Source organism: Anguilla rostrata, chromosome 18, assembly GCF_018555375.3.
Source record: "Anguilla rostrata isolate EN2019 chromosome 18, ASM1855537v3, whole genome shotgun sequence".
Classification (NCBI taxonomy): Eukaryota; Metazoa; Chordata; class Actinopteri; order Anguilliformes; family Anguillidae; genus Anguilla; species Anguilla rostrata.
In genome coordinates, this window is record NC_057950.1 from 7,381,710 (window position 1) to 7,396,053 (window position 14,344).

Genomic DNA, 14,344 nt, shown 5'->3' on the forward strand with positions numbered 1-14,344 from the left:
TATTTATTGAATTCTGAGCCGCCTCTCGGGAGCCGGGGAAGTTTAGGGCCAACTAGACGCCCTGTCAGTAAGGTGCTAAACGGAAGCCCGGCCTCAGCTTCAGCTTCGTCACGAGCGCGAGGATACGCTGAAGCACAGGGGCCCAGAGCTTCGCTGCCCGTCCAGTTAGGGATCACGTGAACCGATATGATGCTGCTCATTAATAGCACGTGCATTAATAACTCCATAATGATGCGTATATGATAACACGGCTATAATAGCAGGGCCTGTTTCCCGTCTAAATGAAGGGAGGGCGGGTGTTAATAATGACATTCCTCTGACAGGGCCCGTAATAGGATCCTGCTGCCGCGTTTAGTGAGCTTTGGGAAAGGAGGCGAATGTGAGTTTTGCGAATGATATGCTTAAATAATTTAAGTGGCTTATCTTTGCGATGTGGGGCCCCTCTCGGAGTGCGCGCGTGTTCCCGCGCCGTGTGAATAATTGTCTCCTGGAATCACTCACGGCGCAGTCAACGTGACTGGAGTACAAAGAAAATTTTCCTGACAGCGTTGACAGTTTGGAGAGGAGAAGGAGTGGGTTGGGGGGGGGGGGGCTGGGGGCGGTGGAGAGGAGGGGGGGGGGGCTTACATCACAGAAGGTAAATATGAAAGGCTGAACATCGTCACACACGCGGCGAGAGACACTTTGCTGCTGTCGGGACGATTTAGCGCCGTGCGCGAAACGGGCGAGCGACATCGATCGCTTTCGTTTTCCGGGGGAAGTGCGCCGCTACGCAAAAGCGAAAAACCCGGCGTGCGGCGGTGTGCGGTGTGCGGTGTGCGGCGCCCACGGATCCGCGGAAACGGGGAATTAGCATCGCAGCTTTCATAGAGAGGGCTGTGCCCGTCAGACGCTGGCGTTGGAAGGCGGGGAGGCGGAGACCGCTCTGATTGGCTGTGCCGGGCCTTCTGAGGATCTGGGCTCTTGGCGGGCGGCCAAGGCCAGCTGACGCATCCACTTGGCGCTGGCGGCAGATGAGAGGGTTTGTTTCTGCTGAAAAGATACCCGGGGCGTGTTGCACTCTCTACCGCATCACTTCCTCCGACATCCCACATCACACCCTCCCTGTGCTGGACTCCGTCCAACCTGGACTGCCTGAGATGGACAGACGGTTGGACTCAGTAGACTGGCAAAGACTTATTGATGGGCCAACCTGGATTGGATAAAGTGGACAGACTGTTGGACTCTGATTGGCTAAGATGCATTGTTTCTTGGATTCTTTAGACTGGCTGAAGTGGGCAGAATCCGGAGTCTAACAGTAACATGGCCTCTGTCTCAGTCTTATCTGTTAGATAAACATTTCTACAGTGCATGTAATCAGTTATAATTTAGACTGCCGTTATCAGTAATCAGTTTAGACTGCAGTTATCAGCTATCCGTTTTGACTACAGTGATCAGTAGTCTGTTTAAACTGCGGTTATCAGTAATTGTTTTAGACTGCAGTTATCAGTAATTGGTTTAGACTGCAGTGTTCAGTAATCGATTTGGTCTGCAGTTATCAGTAATGGGTTATCAGTAATCAGTGTGGGGAGTAGGGGGGGTCTCGAATTCACAAAAAAACCATCAGAGCAGTGTGAAGGACAAGCGGGTGTGATCAGACCTTCCAAGCCGAGTCGAAAAACGGGCGGGCTGTTTTTTTTTTTTTTTTACGCAATCGTGAGTTCCTGTGACGCGACGCGCCTTCACGCGTCTTTAAAAAACGGAATCCTTCGAGCGAAGCATCGCACCCGAGCGCACTGGAAACGCAGCGAGCCAATCGAAACCAATCCGAGCACTCCGGCGGGGCGGGGCGATACGTTTTCCCCTTTTAGCTTGGGACAGGCTGTTAATAAAGCAATTAGCATTTCCAGCCCGGGAGATAAGAGTCAGCGTTTTATCCGTCTTTATTACGCCTTCATTAGGTGAAGGCGCGCACCGTGCAGTCTGATGCTCATCACTTCCTGTTAAGAGGCCCTTTGGATGCGCTATCCGCCGCAGATGAGGGGTAATTGAATCCCTTCTTGGTGCTGTGTCACAAATGGATTTCGGGGGCGGGGGAGCGATCGCATTTTCATTAGCCTTAATGCGAGCGCGGAGTTTGACATCCTAATAAAGCTCGCGTAGTTTTTCGTCGGGCGGATCGTTGCCAAAAGAGAAACCGATTTTGCAGCAATTTGGAGAGAGAAGAGATTGCAGATTTTGAAAAAAATTGCTTCAAGTCTGGACTTTCCTATGATGAAGCTCTTGCGTGGGCTTTGCAGAGAGTATACGTGCGTGACTGCTGTTCCCTGCTAATGTGGGTCATTCTGTGTGCGTCGGCCTATAAATATCTCAGCCGTAACTACCTTTCTTGATTTCTTCCCTGTTAAAGAGGGAGATCTCCGTCGGCTGCGGGGAAGTATGGAATATCCCTTCTAACTTCGGAACGCTGTTTTATGTGAACGAGGGCTGTGTGTTCTTATCTCGCAGGTTTAAACGTTACCTGGAGCCGATTCGGTCGAGCCTTTGCGGGCTAGATTAATTTCCGAATCAGAGATAATTGCCCTTGCGCCGACATCGGTTGTTTAGACCTCATCTGTTAAAACGGCTCATTAAAGCAGCGAAAGGTAAATTTGTCGTGGGTCGCGGGGTCGGAAAATGGATCCTCTTGTTTTCGTACGAACGAGCCGTCAAATAAAAACCGTTAAACGTAATCGGCGCGCTAATACAGTCATCAGCAACTCGCCGGGTAAAATCAATTATGATTAAAATGTGTATCTCTGATACGGGGGTGGGGGGGTGGGGGGGTTAGGGGTGTGTGTGGGTGTGTGTGTGTGTGTGCGCGCGCGCTGCTCGGCTTTTAAACGCGAACGCCGGGCGATAAACCGGATCGAGAGAGATTCCTCTGATCTTCCTGTTGCATGACAATGGGAAGATGGAGAGGTTTGATTAAGCCGGCTCCCCTTCTGTTCTTTAGTGCGCCCTGGGGGCCCCGGGCTCTCGACGGCGCCTGGTTTAAATTCACTCGCGGAGACAAATTGCTTTTCCGCCGCTGCCTGCCCAACGTCTCGGCATTACCCTCTCCATTAACACTTACTTAGAGTCCCAGGCCGCCCTTGTGTTCCTCTTCATTCCGCAGGAAGGCCAAATGTTTTATGGGTGATTAGTGGGCGGGGGGGGGGGGGGGGGGGCGCTGGGGGGAATGGACTGGGATGCCTGGGGAGCAGGTTACAGTGCCTGGTGTCTGTGCCTGTTAGGGGCAGTGCATGCCAGGGGCCCAAGCCCCATCCCCCCATCCCCCCCCCCCCCCCCAGGAGCGGTGCCTGTGCCTCTTCTCAGGGCATGCCTGCTGCTAGGCCCAGTGCACCTCCCCCCCCCATGTTTTTGTGGGGGTGGTGGGGGGAGGGGGGGCGCCTGCGCACCCTTCTACTGTTCCGCCAGGTACGGGGTAATAAGGCACCGCTTTCATCACGGCGCCGCGTGTAACCGGGGGAGACGCCCCGCCCACTCGTCCTGCATCCTGATGGGTTAATTACCCAGCGGCTCTGACAGGTGATCCTAGATCAAAGGGGAGCACATGGCGAGGGACCCACAATCCCCTGGGGCTGACGCTGCGCTGGGATAAGTGCCTGAGAAAGATGTGGGGACTGCTCTCCCATCCTATTTCACACACCCCCTTTCACAGAGCAAAGATACCCCCCCCCCCCAAATAAAAAAAAAAACCAAAATCTGCAGAAAATATCAGACACCAGATTTTGGTATGAGTTGTAAAAGTGTGCTGCAAAAAGACTTTATGGCAACGTGTGTGAAATCAACTCTTTTTGTTGAGGTGAAGCCAAAAAAAGACCCACTGTGACCATTTAAATTGAAGCTTTTTTTTCGCCTGAAATAACTGTTTTCCTGACAGGCGATCCATCAGAATGTTTTCGCGGCGCTTGAAGCGCTTCTCTCGCAGGCTGGTGTCCCAGCGCCTCGCGGCAGCGCGCTGCAGCCGCGGTGGAAATGCGAGGCGAGGTCGAAGGCGAGCCAAAGCCCGGACGGCGGTGCGAGTGCGTGCAGTACGTGTGCGTGCGGTGCGTGTGCGTGCGGTGCGTGTGCGTGCGGTACGAGTGCGTGCGGTACGTGTGCGTGCGGTGCGTGTGCGTGCGGTACGAGTGCGTGCGGTACGTGTGCGTGCGGTACGTGTGCGTGCGGTGCGTGTGCGTGCGGTGCGAGTGCGTGTGGTACGTGTGTGTGCGGTACGTGTGCGGTACGTGTGCGTGCGGTGCGCGTGCGTGCGGTACGTGCGCAGGGAGGAGGATAAAGGCTCTTTTCTCTGCTCAAGGCCCTTAAACTCCGGCTAAACATCTGTTTCTGAGTGGGTGTTTGCTGCTGCCAGGATGCATATAACAGACGCGCGTTTTACAAGCCCCGCAAATCCCCCCTCGTGTGACACCCCCCCCCCCCTCCCCTCGCCGCCCTACTTACCTCCCCCCGCCCCCCCCCCTCCCCGATATTCTCAGTCTGGGGCTCCTCTCTCTGGCTGTAATGAAACACCTTCCCATCTCACCCCTCGCGCTTTTAAACGACGTCCAGCGTTGCGGTTTTGTGTTTTGTTAGCGCGTCTTTAAAAAAAACGAGCGCGTAGCCTTATCGCCGTACGTCCGCCGCTGAGGCCGCCGTGCGCGTCGAGCGCCGCGCGCCAGCCGCCGTTCCGCGAGAGTCGCGCGGAAACGAGCGGCGAGCGATTAAACAGAAATCCAACGCCGGCGTGACTCCCTTCGGTTTTCCCTTAAATCGCTGATGCTTAGCTGACAGATAGGTTGAGATATAACGCACAGGACGTACCGCTTTTTTTTTTTATTAGCCTCCTCTCGCCGTTTAATAAGAGTACAGAGCGGCATCCGGCAGCAGATTTACTGTCAGGACTTGGGAATCGATGCGGGGAATTGAACTAACGACGCGATGATCGTCGGACCGCCGGGTTGAACTTTCCCGGGCGCGGGGAGCGTGATGTAAGCGCTCCGTCTTCAGGTGAGGCGCCCGGGGGGGGGGGGCGTTCAGCGGTGGCGGTGTTTTAATGCGGCGTGAGGTCACGCCGTCAGACAGCTGTTGTTTACGAGGCCGCGCTCAGACTGCTCGCCGCGGCGGCGGGTCTCCCGTTTCCCTCGTCGGTCTCTATAGTTACGAGGCCCAGCGGGGCCCTCGAGCGGGGCTCTGTGTCAGCGGTCGCATTAAAGACGCGTTTAAGGTCATGCGTTTAAGTGCGAGCTCGCCGTTTGCGGGGCAGTTTGCCGCGTTCTGAAAAAGCGCTACGTGCCTACGAATGGCTTGGCTAAGGCCTTGCTCAAAAGCACCGTACGGTTTGGCTGAAGTCAGACGGGTTTATAAATTACCCTGCCAGCGGGGGGAGTCCACCATTTTGTCCTCACGGGTTTTTTTGAAATTTATTTCCCCAACTGCTAACAGAAACGACCTGCCGGAGCTCTGCTGGCTTCCTGTCTGCGAGCTGAGGTCTGAAACTGAAATCTGCGAGGAACTCCAGACGTTTCATGGGACGAGGAAACAGTTTTTTGTTTTTTTTTAGGGGGGGGGTTGTAGGGGAGAAGTCATTGGGGAGAAATATGGAAGCAGCTGGCTTTGGCAGCGGGTGGAACAGGTCTCCTCCGAGCACGACCATTAGGCGGGGCCTGCCCTGGCCCTGGTCTCTGCTTCAGCTTTGCACTGTAGAAATACCCTGAGCCTGGGTACCTGCCCATTCTCTGGAAACACACACCCCCACACTCACCTGTGCCAGGTGCCTGCCCATTTTCCAGAAACACACACCCCCACACTCACCTGTGCCAGATACCTCCCCATTCTCCATAAACGCACCCCTCCTCAACTATGCCTGGTACATACCTCCCCATTCTCCAGAAACATGCCCCCTCACCCTCACCTGTGCCAGGTGCCTCCCCATTCTCCATAAACACACCCCTCCTCAACGATGCCTGGTAAATACCTGCCCATTCTCTGGAAACACACACCCCCACACTCACCTGTGCCAGATACCTCCCCATTCTCCATAAACGCACCCCTCCTCAACTATGCCTGGTACATACCTCCCCATTCTCCAGAAACACACACCGCCACCCTCACCTGTGCCAGGTGCCTGCCCATTTTCCATAAACACACCCCTCCTCAACTATGCCTGGTACAGACCTCCTCATTCTCCAGAAACATGCCCCCCTCCTCACCTGTGTCAGGTTCATACCTCCATTCTCCAGAACATGCCCCCCACCCCGTTTAGTCAACTTGGCTTCCTCCATCTCCATTTTGTAAGCCTCTGGTTTGTTTTTCTAAAAAAATAAAATAGGCAAACGATTTGCGGAAAACGAGAGAAAAGCAAAGAGATACAAAGTCACGAAAGGGCAGGTGACACAGGTGACTCTGTTCCAGACGGAGCCTCTCGCAGCGCTGAAAGATCGCCTCCGGGCGAAACAAGACATCCAACATCCGCCTGCTGCCGGCGAGAACGGGCGCTAACGTCGAGCGCTATCGGGAGAGCCTATCGCTGACGATCTCTCTCCGCGCCTCAGACACGTTCATTTTGCGCCGCTCCGCTTCCTCCCGCCGCTGACAGGAGCGCGCGCGGGCGGCTAGCCTGTCCCGACGCAGCGTTTCTCAGGACCGGCCTTTCGAAACCCCGCTCCTTTCCAGAAAACACCGTCTGCGAGGGGGATGAATGTCTGTTGTGGCGTACCGTACGTTTTCCAGTGTTACGCAACCGCTGTACTTCTCTAATGGAGCATAACTCAAGCATGATGCGAGAAGATCATTCCCAAGCACTCACGGGGGACGTGACATTATTTTGTCGGCTACCTTGTTTCGAGAAGTGTGTGGGGTCATCATCAGATTTAGGCAGTGCTCTCGAAATGTAGCTCAGGATTAGAGTAACAGGGTAATTTTCTTTTCCCTTTTCAGACGGAGGATATTGAAGAGATTGCGAAGAAAGCCCAGAACCTTCCCAAGGTGAACAAGAAGAGGCAGAGAGTCGTCGTCATCACGCAGGGGAAGGACGGCACCATTTTGGCCGACGGTAACATCGCCCTCTTGGGATAAGGCTTCCTTCAAATTGGTTTTCCCCTCTTCATTGGAAAAAAAGCAGCCAGTGTGGCATCTGTGGGGGGGGCTGGTTTTACACCCAGTGAGCTGATAGGAGGGACAGTGATTATGAAACTTAAGTTGATGGGGAGTGATGTGCTAGCTAGCAACAGTCTTCACTGAAAATGCCTTTTTATTATTTATTTTTTGGTAAGCCAATTTTGTCTTAGACGTTGAGCACAGTGGTCACTGTGTTTTAGATAAAATTGTATTTTAACTATTGTTCTTAATTACCGTGTAAAAACCACATTGCCTAATCCAGTTATTGCTACATGGGTTACTTGGATGAATCTTGCCCTAGAAAATCCTTTACAAAAGCATTTCATCCTGTGATGTGTGCAGATATGAAGTTTGTAAATTTGCACTGATCAACATTGGTGGGCAGCCTCAAAAGAAATCATTTTAATCAAAGAGTATGAGTGATTATCTCTGGCTTTTCCTGCTTGTGTTTGATAAGGATTCATCCTTGGCTGTGACCTATCACACATGCCTATTCATATCCATGTGACTGTGGCACTAGGAGACATTGCTATGGAAACGGAGTTGATTGAGGGTTTGGGTGTGTTCTGTAGAGTTGATAAGTTTAACGGAATATCAGAAGAACATGGTTTGTGTGTGTGTGTGTGTGTCTATATATGTGTATCTAGCTATATGTGTGTGTATGTGTGTTTGTTTGTGTGCGTAGGTGTGCGTGTGTGTGGTTGAAAGGCAGGCCTATGTATAAAATTGAAGTTCTCCTTTTCTAATGATGTGTGTTTGTCAGAACAAGACTTCCTTTATTTTAAAGATTCTGCTCAATTCTCATTTTTTGACGTGTATCCACTGTACACAAGTTGCGCCTGTCTCAGCATCACCTGTCCTTTTTGAGTGAGTTTGTTCCCTCAAATGTTTCACACAAATGCCTAGATCTTCATTACTGCTGGAGCCTCATTTGTTCCCGTGGCGTTCATTAAAACTTGGCGTTGCGTGGCGTTGTCGTTTTGATCGTGGCTTGATTTCGGTGGCTTGCCTGCGAGTGACGGAGGGCTTTTTTTTGCGTTTCCCGTCAGGGTTGCGCCGGCGCGCCGGGCCAGAGAAAGGCCAGGCGGTAATCCCGCTGCGGCTGCCCGGGGAGAGCGTGGCTGGGCTCTCCCTGGTGGAGAGATTAGGGTGTTAGATTACCGCTCTGAGCCCCAGGCTTTGTGTGGCTCTGTGGGGTACCCCCCCCTCCCCCCCTTTCCCAGGGCGCTGTTTGCGTTTCCCGCTGCAGGAATGGCCACCCGGCGGGAACGGTGGTGCGAACGCCAGGCCAGCTTTCATTACGTCTCCTCAAAAAAGTGAAAGAAAAACAAACACTTCACCCATCGCTAAACCCCAAATCAGACCCCCCCCCTCAACCGTGAGGTGTAGACCCACAGAGTTTTCTGGTTGGGTCTGGGGAAGACGCATTCTCCTGTGGTTGGCCCTGTGGAACGGGAGTGGGGGTGTATTCTGGGAAACGGAGTTGGAGGAAAGCCCTTTTTTAATGCGCCGTTTCCACAACAGAGCGTTAATCTCCGCTCCAGAGCGCCCGGTGTTCAGTGTGAAAATAACACGTTTGTCTCGCTAACGCTAAGGGCGCTAAGTCCCCGTCGACGGGCTGGAGCACTCCGATAATCACAGCCGCTCTTCCAGCGAGAAGCTTCGCCTTTTCACCCCAGCGAAACCGAAACCAAACCCCCGGCTTCGAGACCACCCCGGCCACCGTCGTCCAGAATGCGTATCCGTGGCGATGTGCAGCGATCACCGCCCAATCCCCCCCCCAACCCCCCCGCCCCTTCCCCAGTCCCCTCGTCAGTCCCGCACGGCTCGATGAACTTTATGTAAAATGCATGAGGTGCGTGCCGGGAGGACGAGCGGAGCGCGCTCTGATGTCACCTTCAAAGGCGGGCGCCGCAAACGGCAGGCGAGGCGCGCAGGCGTGCGTCCCCGAGTCGGGGCGGGACAAACGGCCGAATAAAAGGGAACTAAAGAGCCTCGTCCCCCAGAGGCGGGGCTCTGATACCCGTTTGATCTCCCCTTTCGTTCCCAATTTGTCCTTTTTTCGACCGGGATGTGATCATGCGCTAGGCCCCGCGCGCCGCGTAGCGTCGCGGCGTTTAATAACGAGCGGGGGCGGGCACAGGAAGGGGGTTACGGCGCTATTCTGCTCGGAGATGCAGCGTGTTGTTATTTTTGTCTTCCCTTTGATGTGGGCGGCTGGTCCTCACTTCCTGCCATTAGATGTTGGGGGGGTGGGGCGGGGGGGTGACACAGCAAAACTGCGCAGCTACACCTGCCTGTCAACTTGCTAAATTAAGCCCAAATATTTCCGGTGCGAAGATCTAGTGAACAGTCGTTCTGCAGGGTAGTTCTGATGATAACAGCAACACTAAACCTTCAGACTGATACACTTCCAAATGAGAGCAGGATCTCTCTTAAATGCTGTTGGCTCTTGTGTTGTCTTCCAGAAATAGGTTGCAGTGTGTTTTATTTATTTGTTTGTTTGTTTGTTTGTTTTAAGCACGCTGTACTGCAGTACTGTATGTTCTGTTATCAAACTGAGGGCATTTCCAGCAGAAGCAGAATGGTGTCATATGAACATAATCAGATAGAGGGCAGCTCATCCTGCTAAGGCACTGTTTCGGAACTCGGGTGGGCCTTCCGGCGGGGTTTCGAATCCAGGCCCCGTGGTCGGGCTTCGAATCCACGCCATGGCGGCGTCGACTGGCAGCCGAACCTGCGGGGCGACTCTCCCAGGGGGCAGTGGTCTCATTCGGCTGGGATGATGCTGTTTCATCAGGACCAGCAACCCCCCCCCCCCCACCTGTTGAGCTCAAGGTTTCTTGCCCACCTGCTGGATACTTAATTATTCACAGCAAGATTCTCACTGTTTAATCAACTCCAGCAGAGTTTATCTGCGTCCAATAGGGACCATTTATTTTCCAAATGTAGTCTAGTCTAGGAGTTTATTACATGCTGACCACATTGCTGTGTGATAGCAATGGTGCATGTAATAGTAGGACTGATTGCTCTTTCTCTGAGAGCTGATCTGAAGCTTGGTCATTAACCCTTTAAGGTGTAAGAGAGCAAATATGCTATCAGAATGTTCTTTACTGAACATTCTAATGCTGATGTAACTGTCGATTTTGAAGAAAAAAAGACCTACTCTTTAAAAAGGGTTAAAAAGCTGTTTGCTTCCCCAGAGGGTAAGCTCTGTTCAGCTGCCCATCATTCTGTTCCCACGGTTACCCTCTCAGCCCCTCTCTGTGGTGGCGTGCGCTTCTGGCCGTGACTCCATTTTGTTTCTTGGTTTGATCTCCGAAGGTGCGCGGCGGCTCTAATGACCGCCCTGGAGACGCGCTCCCGGTCTGAGCCGACCCGTCTCTGACACCGCGGCTCTCCGTAAAGGCCATCGCGCCGCCGTAAAAAGAGCAGCCGTGACGCATCATTTCTTCCGAGCGGGGTTTTTTTTTTTTTTTTTTTTTTTAAACCCCGTTTCAAGGTTTTTTGCCGTAAGCTTTTTCCTTCCACCGAGCTTCGCCGGGGCTCGTTAGAACCACATTAATTCAGCATACGCTCCAGAGCCCCACCCACAAACTACAAATCTGTGAGTAATCAGATGCTAATCTGACTTGATCGGGAATCTAAAGCACCATGTACACTGTTCATTGTTAAATCAACTCTTACAGAGTAAATGCGGTTCCTTTTGGACTTTTGTTAGCGCTGAATTAGCGTTGGACTTTTTACTGGCTTAATAAACTCCATCGGTGCATTTGTGGAATGTAATGCTGTAAGTCAGGGGCTCCCAGTCCTGTTCCCGGAGAAGCTCTCTGCGCGAGCTGTTTCTCATTCTGGATGGGACACAGTACAGGAGGTTAACAGATAGAGATGGGATCACAGTACAGAGAGGGTAACAGATGGAGATGGGATCACAGTACAGAGAGGGTTACAGATAGAGATGGGATCACAGTACAGAGAGGCTTACAGATAGAGATGGGATCACAGTACAGAGAGGATTACAGATAGAGATGGGATCACAGTACAGAGAGGGTAACAGATGGAGATGGGATCACAGTACAGAGAGGGTAACAGATGGAGATGGGATCACAGTACAGAGAGGGTTACAGATGGAGATGGGATCACAGTACAGAGAGGGTAACAGATAGAGATGGGATCACAGTACAGAGAGGATTAACATAGTGATGGATCACAGAAGAGATTCGATAGAGATGGGATCACAGTACAGAGAGGGTACAGATGAGATGGATCACAGTACAGAGAGGGTACGATAGAGATGGGATCACAGTACAGTTACAGATATAGAGAGGGATACAGTACAGAGAGGTTAAGATAGAAATGGGATCACAGTACAGAGAGGGTACGATAGAGTGGGATCACAGTACAGAGAGGGTTACAGATAGAGATGGGGTCACAGCACAGAGAGGGTTACAGATGGAGATGGGATCACAGTACAGAGAGGGTTACTGATAGAGGTGGGATCACAGTACAGAGAGGGTTACAGATAGAGATGGGATCACAGTACAGAGAGGGTTACTGATAGAGGTGGGATCACAGTACAGAGAGGGGTTATAGATAGAGATGGGATCACAGTACAGAAAGTTCCATAGCAGGTAATGAAAGGCTTTAGCTACACAAGAGTCAGCCACTCAACTGACCAAGCCACCCGACGCCCCATAACAATATGGGTTCGGCGTGTTTACCTTTTTATGAACTCTTCATTTTCAGCAAACGGTTTAGCTTCAGTGATCTGATGTCATACTTTCAGCGCATATGACCCCAGCTGTAGGTCTGCCATTTAATCGGTACAAAATCTGACCTCTTTCCAAAGGAACTTTTTGCCACCACAGATCACATCAAAAGAAAGCTGAGAGCGGATCATATGAAGTCTTTTAATGAGCGCGGAGCATTCATTCTTCGTAATATGAGTGTTTATGACATTATTTAAATCATCCTTCATTCGGCATTCCAACCGACTCATTAAAAACAATTTTCCAAAAATGTAAATAAAAAGCTCTTTATGATTCCGGAGTTGGCGGGAATATTTGTGCGTGTCTCCAGGACCTGGGTCGGGAACCCCAGCTCATATATATTTGGCTGACGTGGCTGATTGTTATTTAAACGCTGCGGGGATCTGAGTGCGTGATTCTCGTTAACCTCCGCGCGGTGCCAGGATTCTGCTGAGCAGGCGGATTTGCGATGCGGCCCGACGCCGCGGCAGGGTAACGAGCGGGATGCGCCCTAATGGAGTCGGCCAATCAGGGAACAGATGTCAGCCGTGGCGTTCTCAGAGAGGGGGGTCAGATAGGGCAGCGGGCCTCTGCTTTGGGCATTTGGGCGTGGCATTGGCCCTGGCCCGCCTGGGACTGATTGGCCCGCCGTGTTCCGCGCCACGGCGTCGCGTTCGGTGCCACGTGTGCCCCTCCACAGTTTAAGAGCAGGACGCTGTGCCAGAGCAAAGCACAACCAGAGAGAGACACGCTGCACAACATCCCGCCCCAAACGCAAACAGACACTGCGCTGAAGTAAACACACGTACGATCGCACGAGCACGCACGCATTCTCTCGCACATAGTCTCTTTCTCTGTCTCACACACACACTTGCTGGCACTGCACACACCCATACTCTCACACACAATCACTTACACGTCTCATGCACACACAATTCAAAACACACTTTCACACACCCATCCATGCACACACACACGCGCACACACACTCCTGAGCTCTGACAGTACAGAGTAATTAGGGGCGTCCTAAGGAGAGTCTGTGACATGTGACATGGCCCAGCGGGGGGGGTGGGGGTAACCAGCCTGTCTCTCCTTAATTACCACCCCCCCCCCCCAACCCCCCACACACATCCCCGCATTGCAGCCAGGCCAAAGGATCACATGAGCGGCTGCTTTCAAAGGGACACAGCTGCTTCTTTAAGAGCAACAGCATGATTCACCTGCATAATCTCGCTGCTTCCTGTGCATAATCCCGCTGCTCTGCCTGCGTAATAGTGCTGCTCCAAGTGCATAATCCCGTGTGCGTAATCCTGCTGCTCCCTGTGCGTAATCCCGCTGCTCCCTGTGCGTAATCCCGCTGCTCCGTGTGTGTAATCCCGCTGCTCCCTGTGCGTAATCCCGCTGCTCCCTGTGCGTAATCCCGCTGCTCCGTGTGCGTAATCCCGCTGCTCCCTGTGCGTAATCCCGCTGCTCCCTGTGCGTAATCCCGCTGCTCCGTGTGTGTAATCCCGCTGCTCCCTGTACGTAATCCCGCTGCTCCGTGTGTGTAATCCCGCTGCTCCGTGTGCGTAATCTCATTGCTCCCTGTGCGTAATCTCGCTGCTCTTTGTGTATAATCCTGTGTACGTAATCCCGCTGCTCCCTGTGCATAATCCTGCTGCTCCCTGTACGTAATCCCGCTGCTCCGTGTGCATAACCCTGCTGCTTATTCTGATGGAATGAATCTTATGATCAGCGCCGGTTCTAAGTAAGAACAGGAAGTAGAACTGCATTCACGGCGGACCTCCTCCTTCTGCCAGGCGCGGTCCAGGAGGAACCGTTCCGTGGAACCAATTCGGGGATCCTCCTCTTTCTGGACCTCTCGGCTCGTTTCCGCTCCCCGTTTCATAGATAACATTTTGCCGAATTGCGAGTAGGGCACAGAACCTGTAAACAACGCTACTCGTGGAGGTAAACGTGCGATTACCCCCCCCTCCATCCCTTTGATTGAGTCCACGTGGAAAACGATTTCGGCTTCTACATGAGCTCGTAAAGCGAGAGAAGAGTAAAGTCACAATAAATAGAAAAACTTTCCCCGACCAGAGCGAGGTGTTTACAGACAGACTGCCAGCCAGTAACAACAAACTCAACGGGACTTTGGCAGAAAAGGTTTAATTAGCATGGCTATTAGAGGCCCGTGCCAATGGACTCTTTGTGTTTCGCATTAACATAAAATCGCTCTTGGAATAGAGAGCGGCTTCAACCAGGGCTGCCGCCAAGTTCAATAATCTGTTTCGGATTTTAAAATTGATGCGAACCGTTCCGTTTGATGAAGTACGGGAGGGGAAGTCACTCTCGGCTGCGGTCAGGGCAGGAACAGCGCCGAAGGTGATGTTTATAGTATAATATTTTGCTCTTTAGAAAAAAAAAAGATCTCTCCTCTCTGTTTTGATTACGTAGCCTCCTGCCCTAGTTTAGCCGTCTGTTGCGTGGCTGGG

General features: G+C 52.4%; 1 protein-coding gene across 5 annotated transcripts in view; it reads left to right on the forward strand.

Moving 5' to 3' along the window:
* The window catches only part of LOC135245329 (adenosine kinase-like), a 152,586-nt gene that overhangs the window by 128,356 nt on the left and 9,886 nt on the right, over window positions 1-14,344 (forward strand). For all 5 annotated transcript variants that reach the window (XM_064318346.1, XM_064318349.1, XM_064318347.1 and 2 more), the window contains one exon: window positions 6,940-7,054. In XM_064318346.1, coding sequence (XP_064174416.1) covers window positions 6,940-7,054 — 115 coding nt within the window. The remainder of the gene's footprint in view (window positions 1-6,939; window positions 7,055-14,344) is intronic.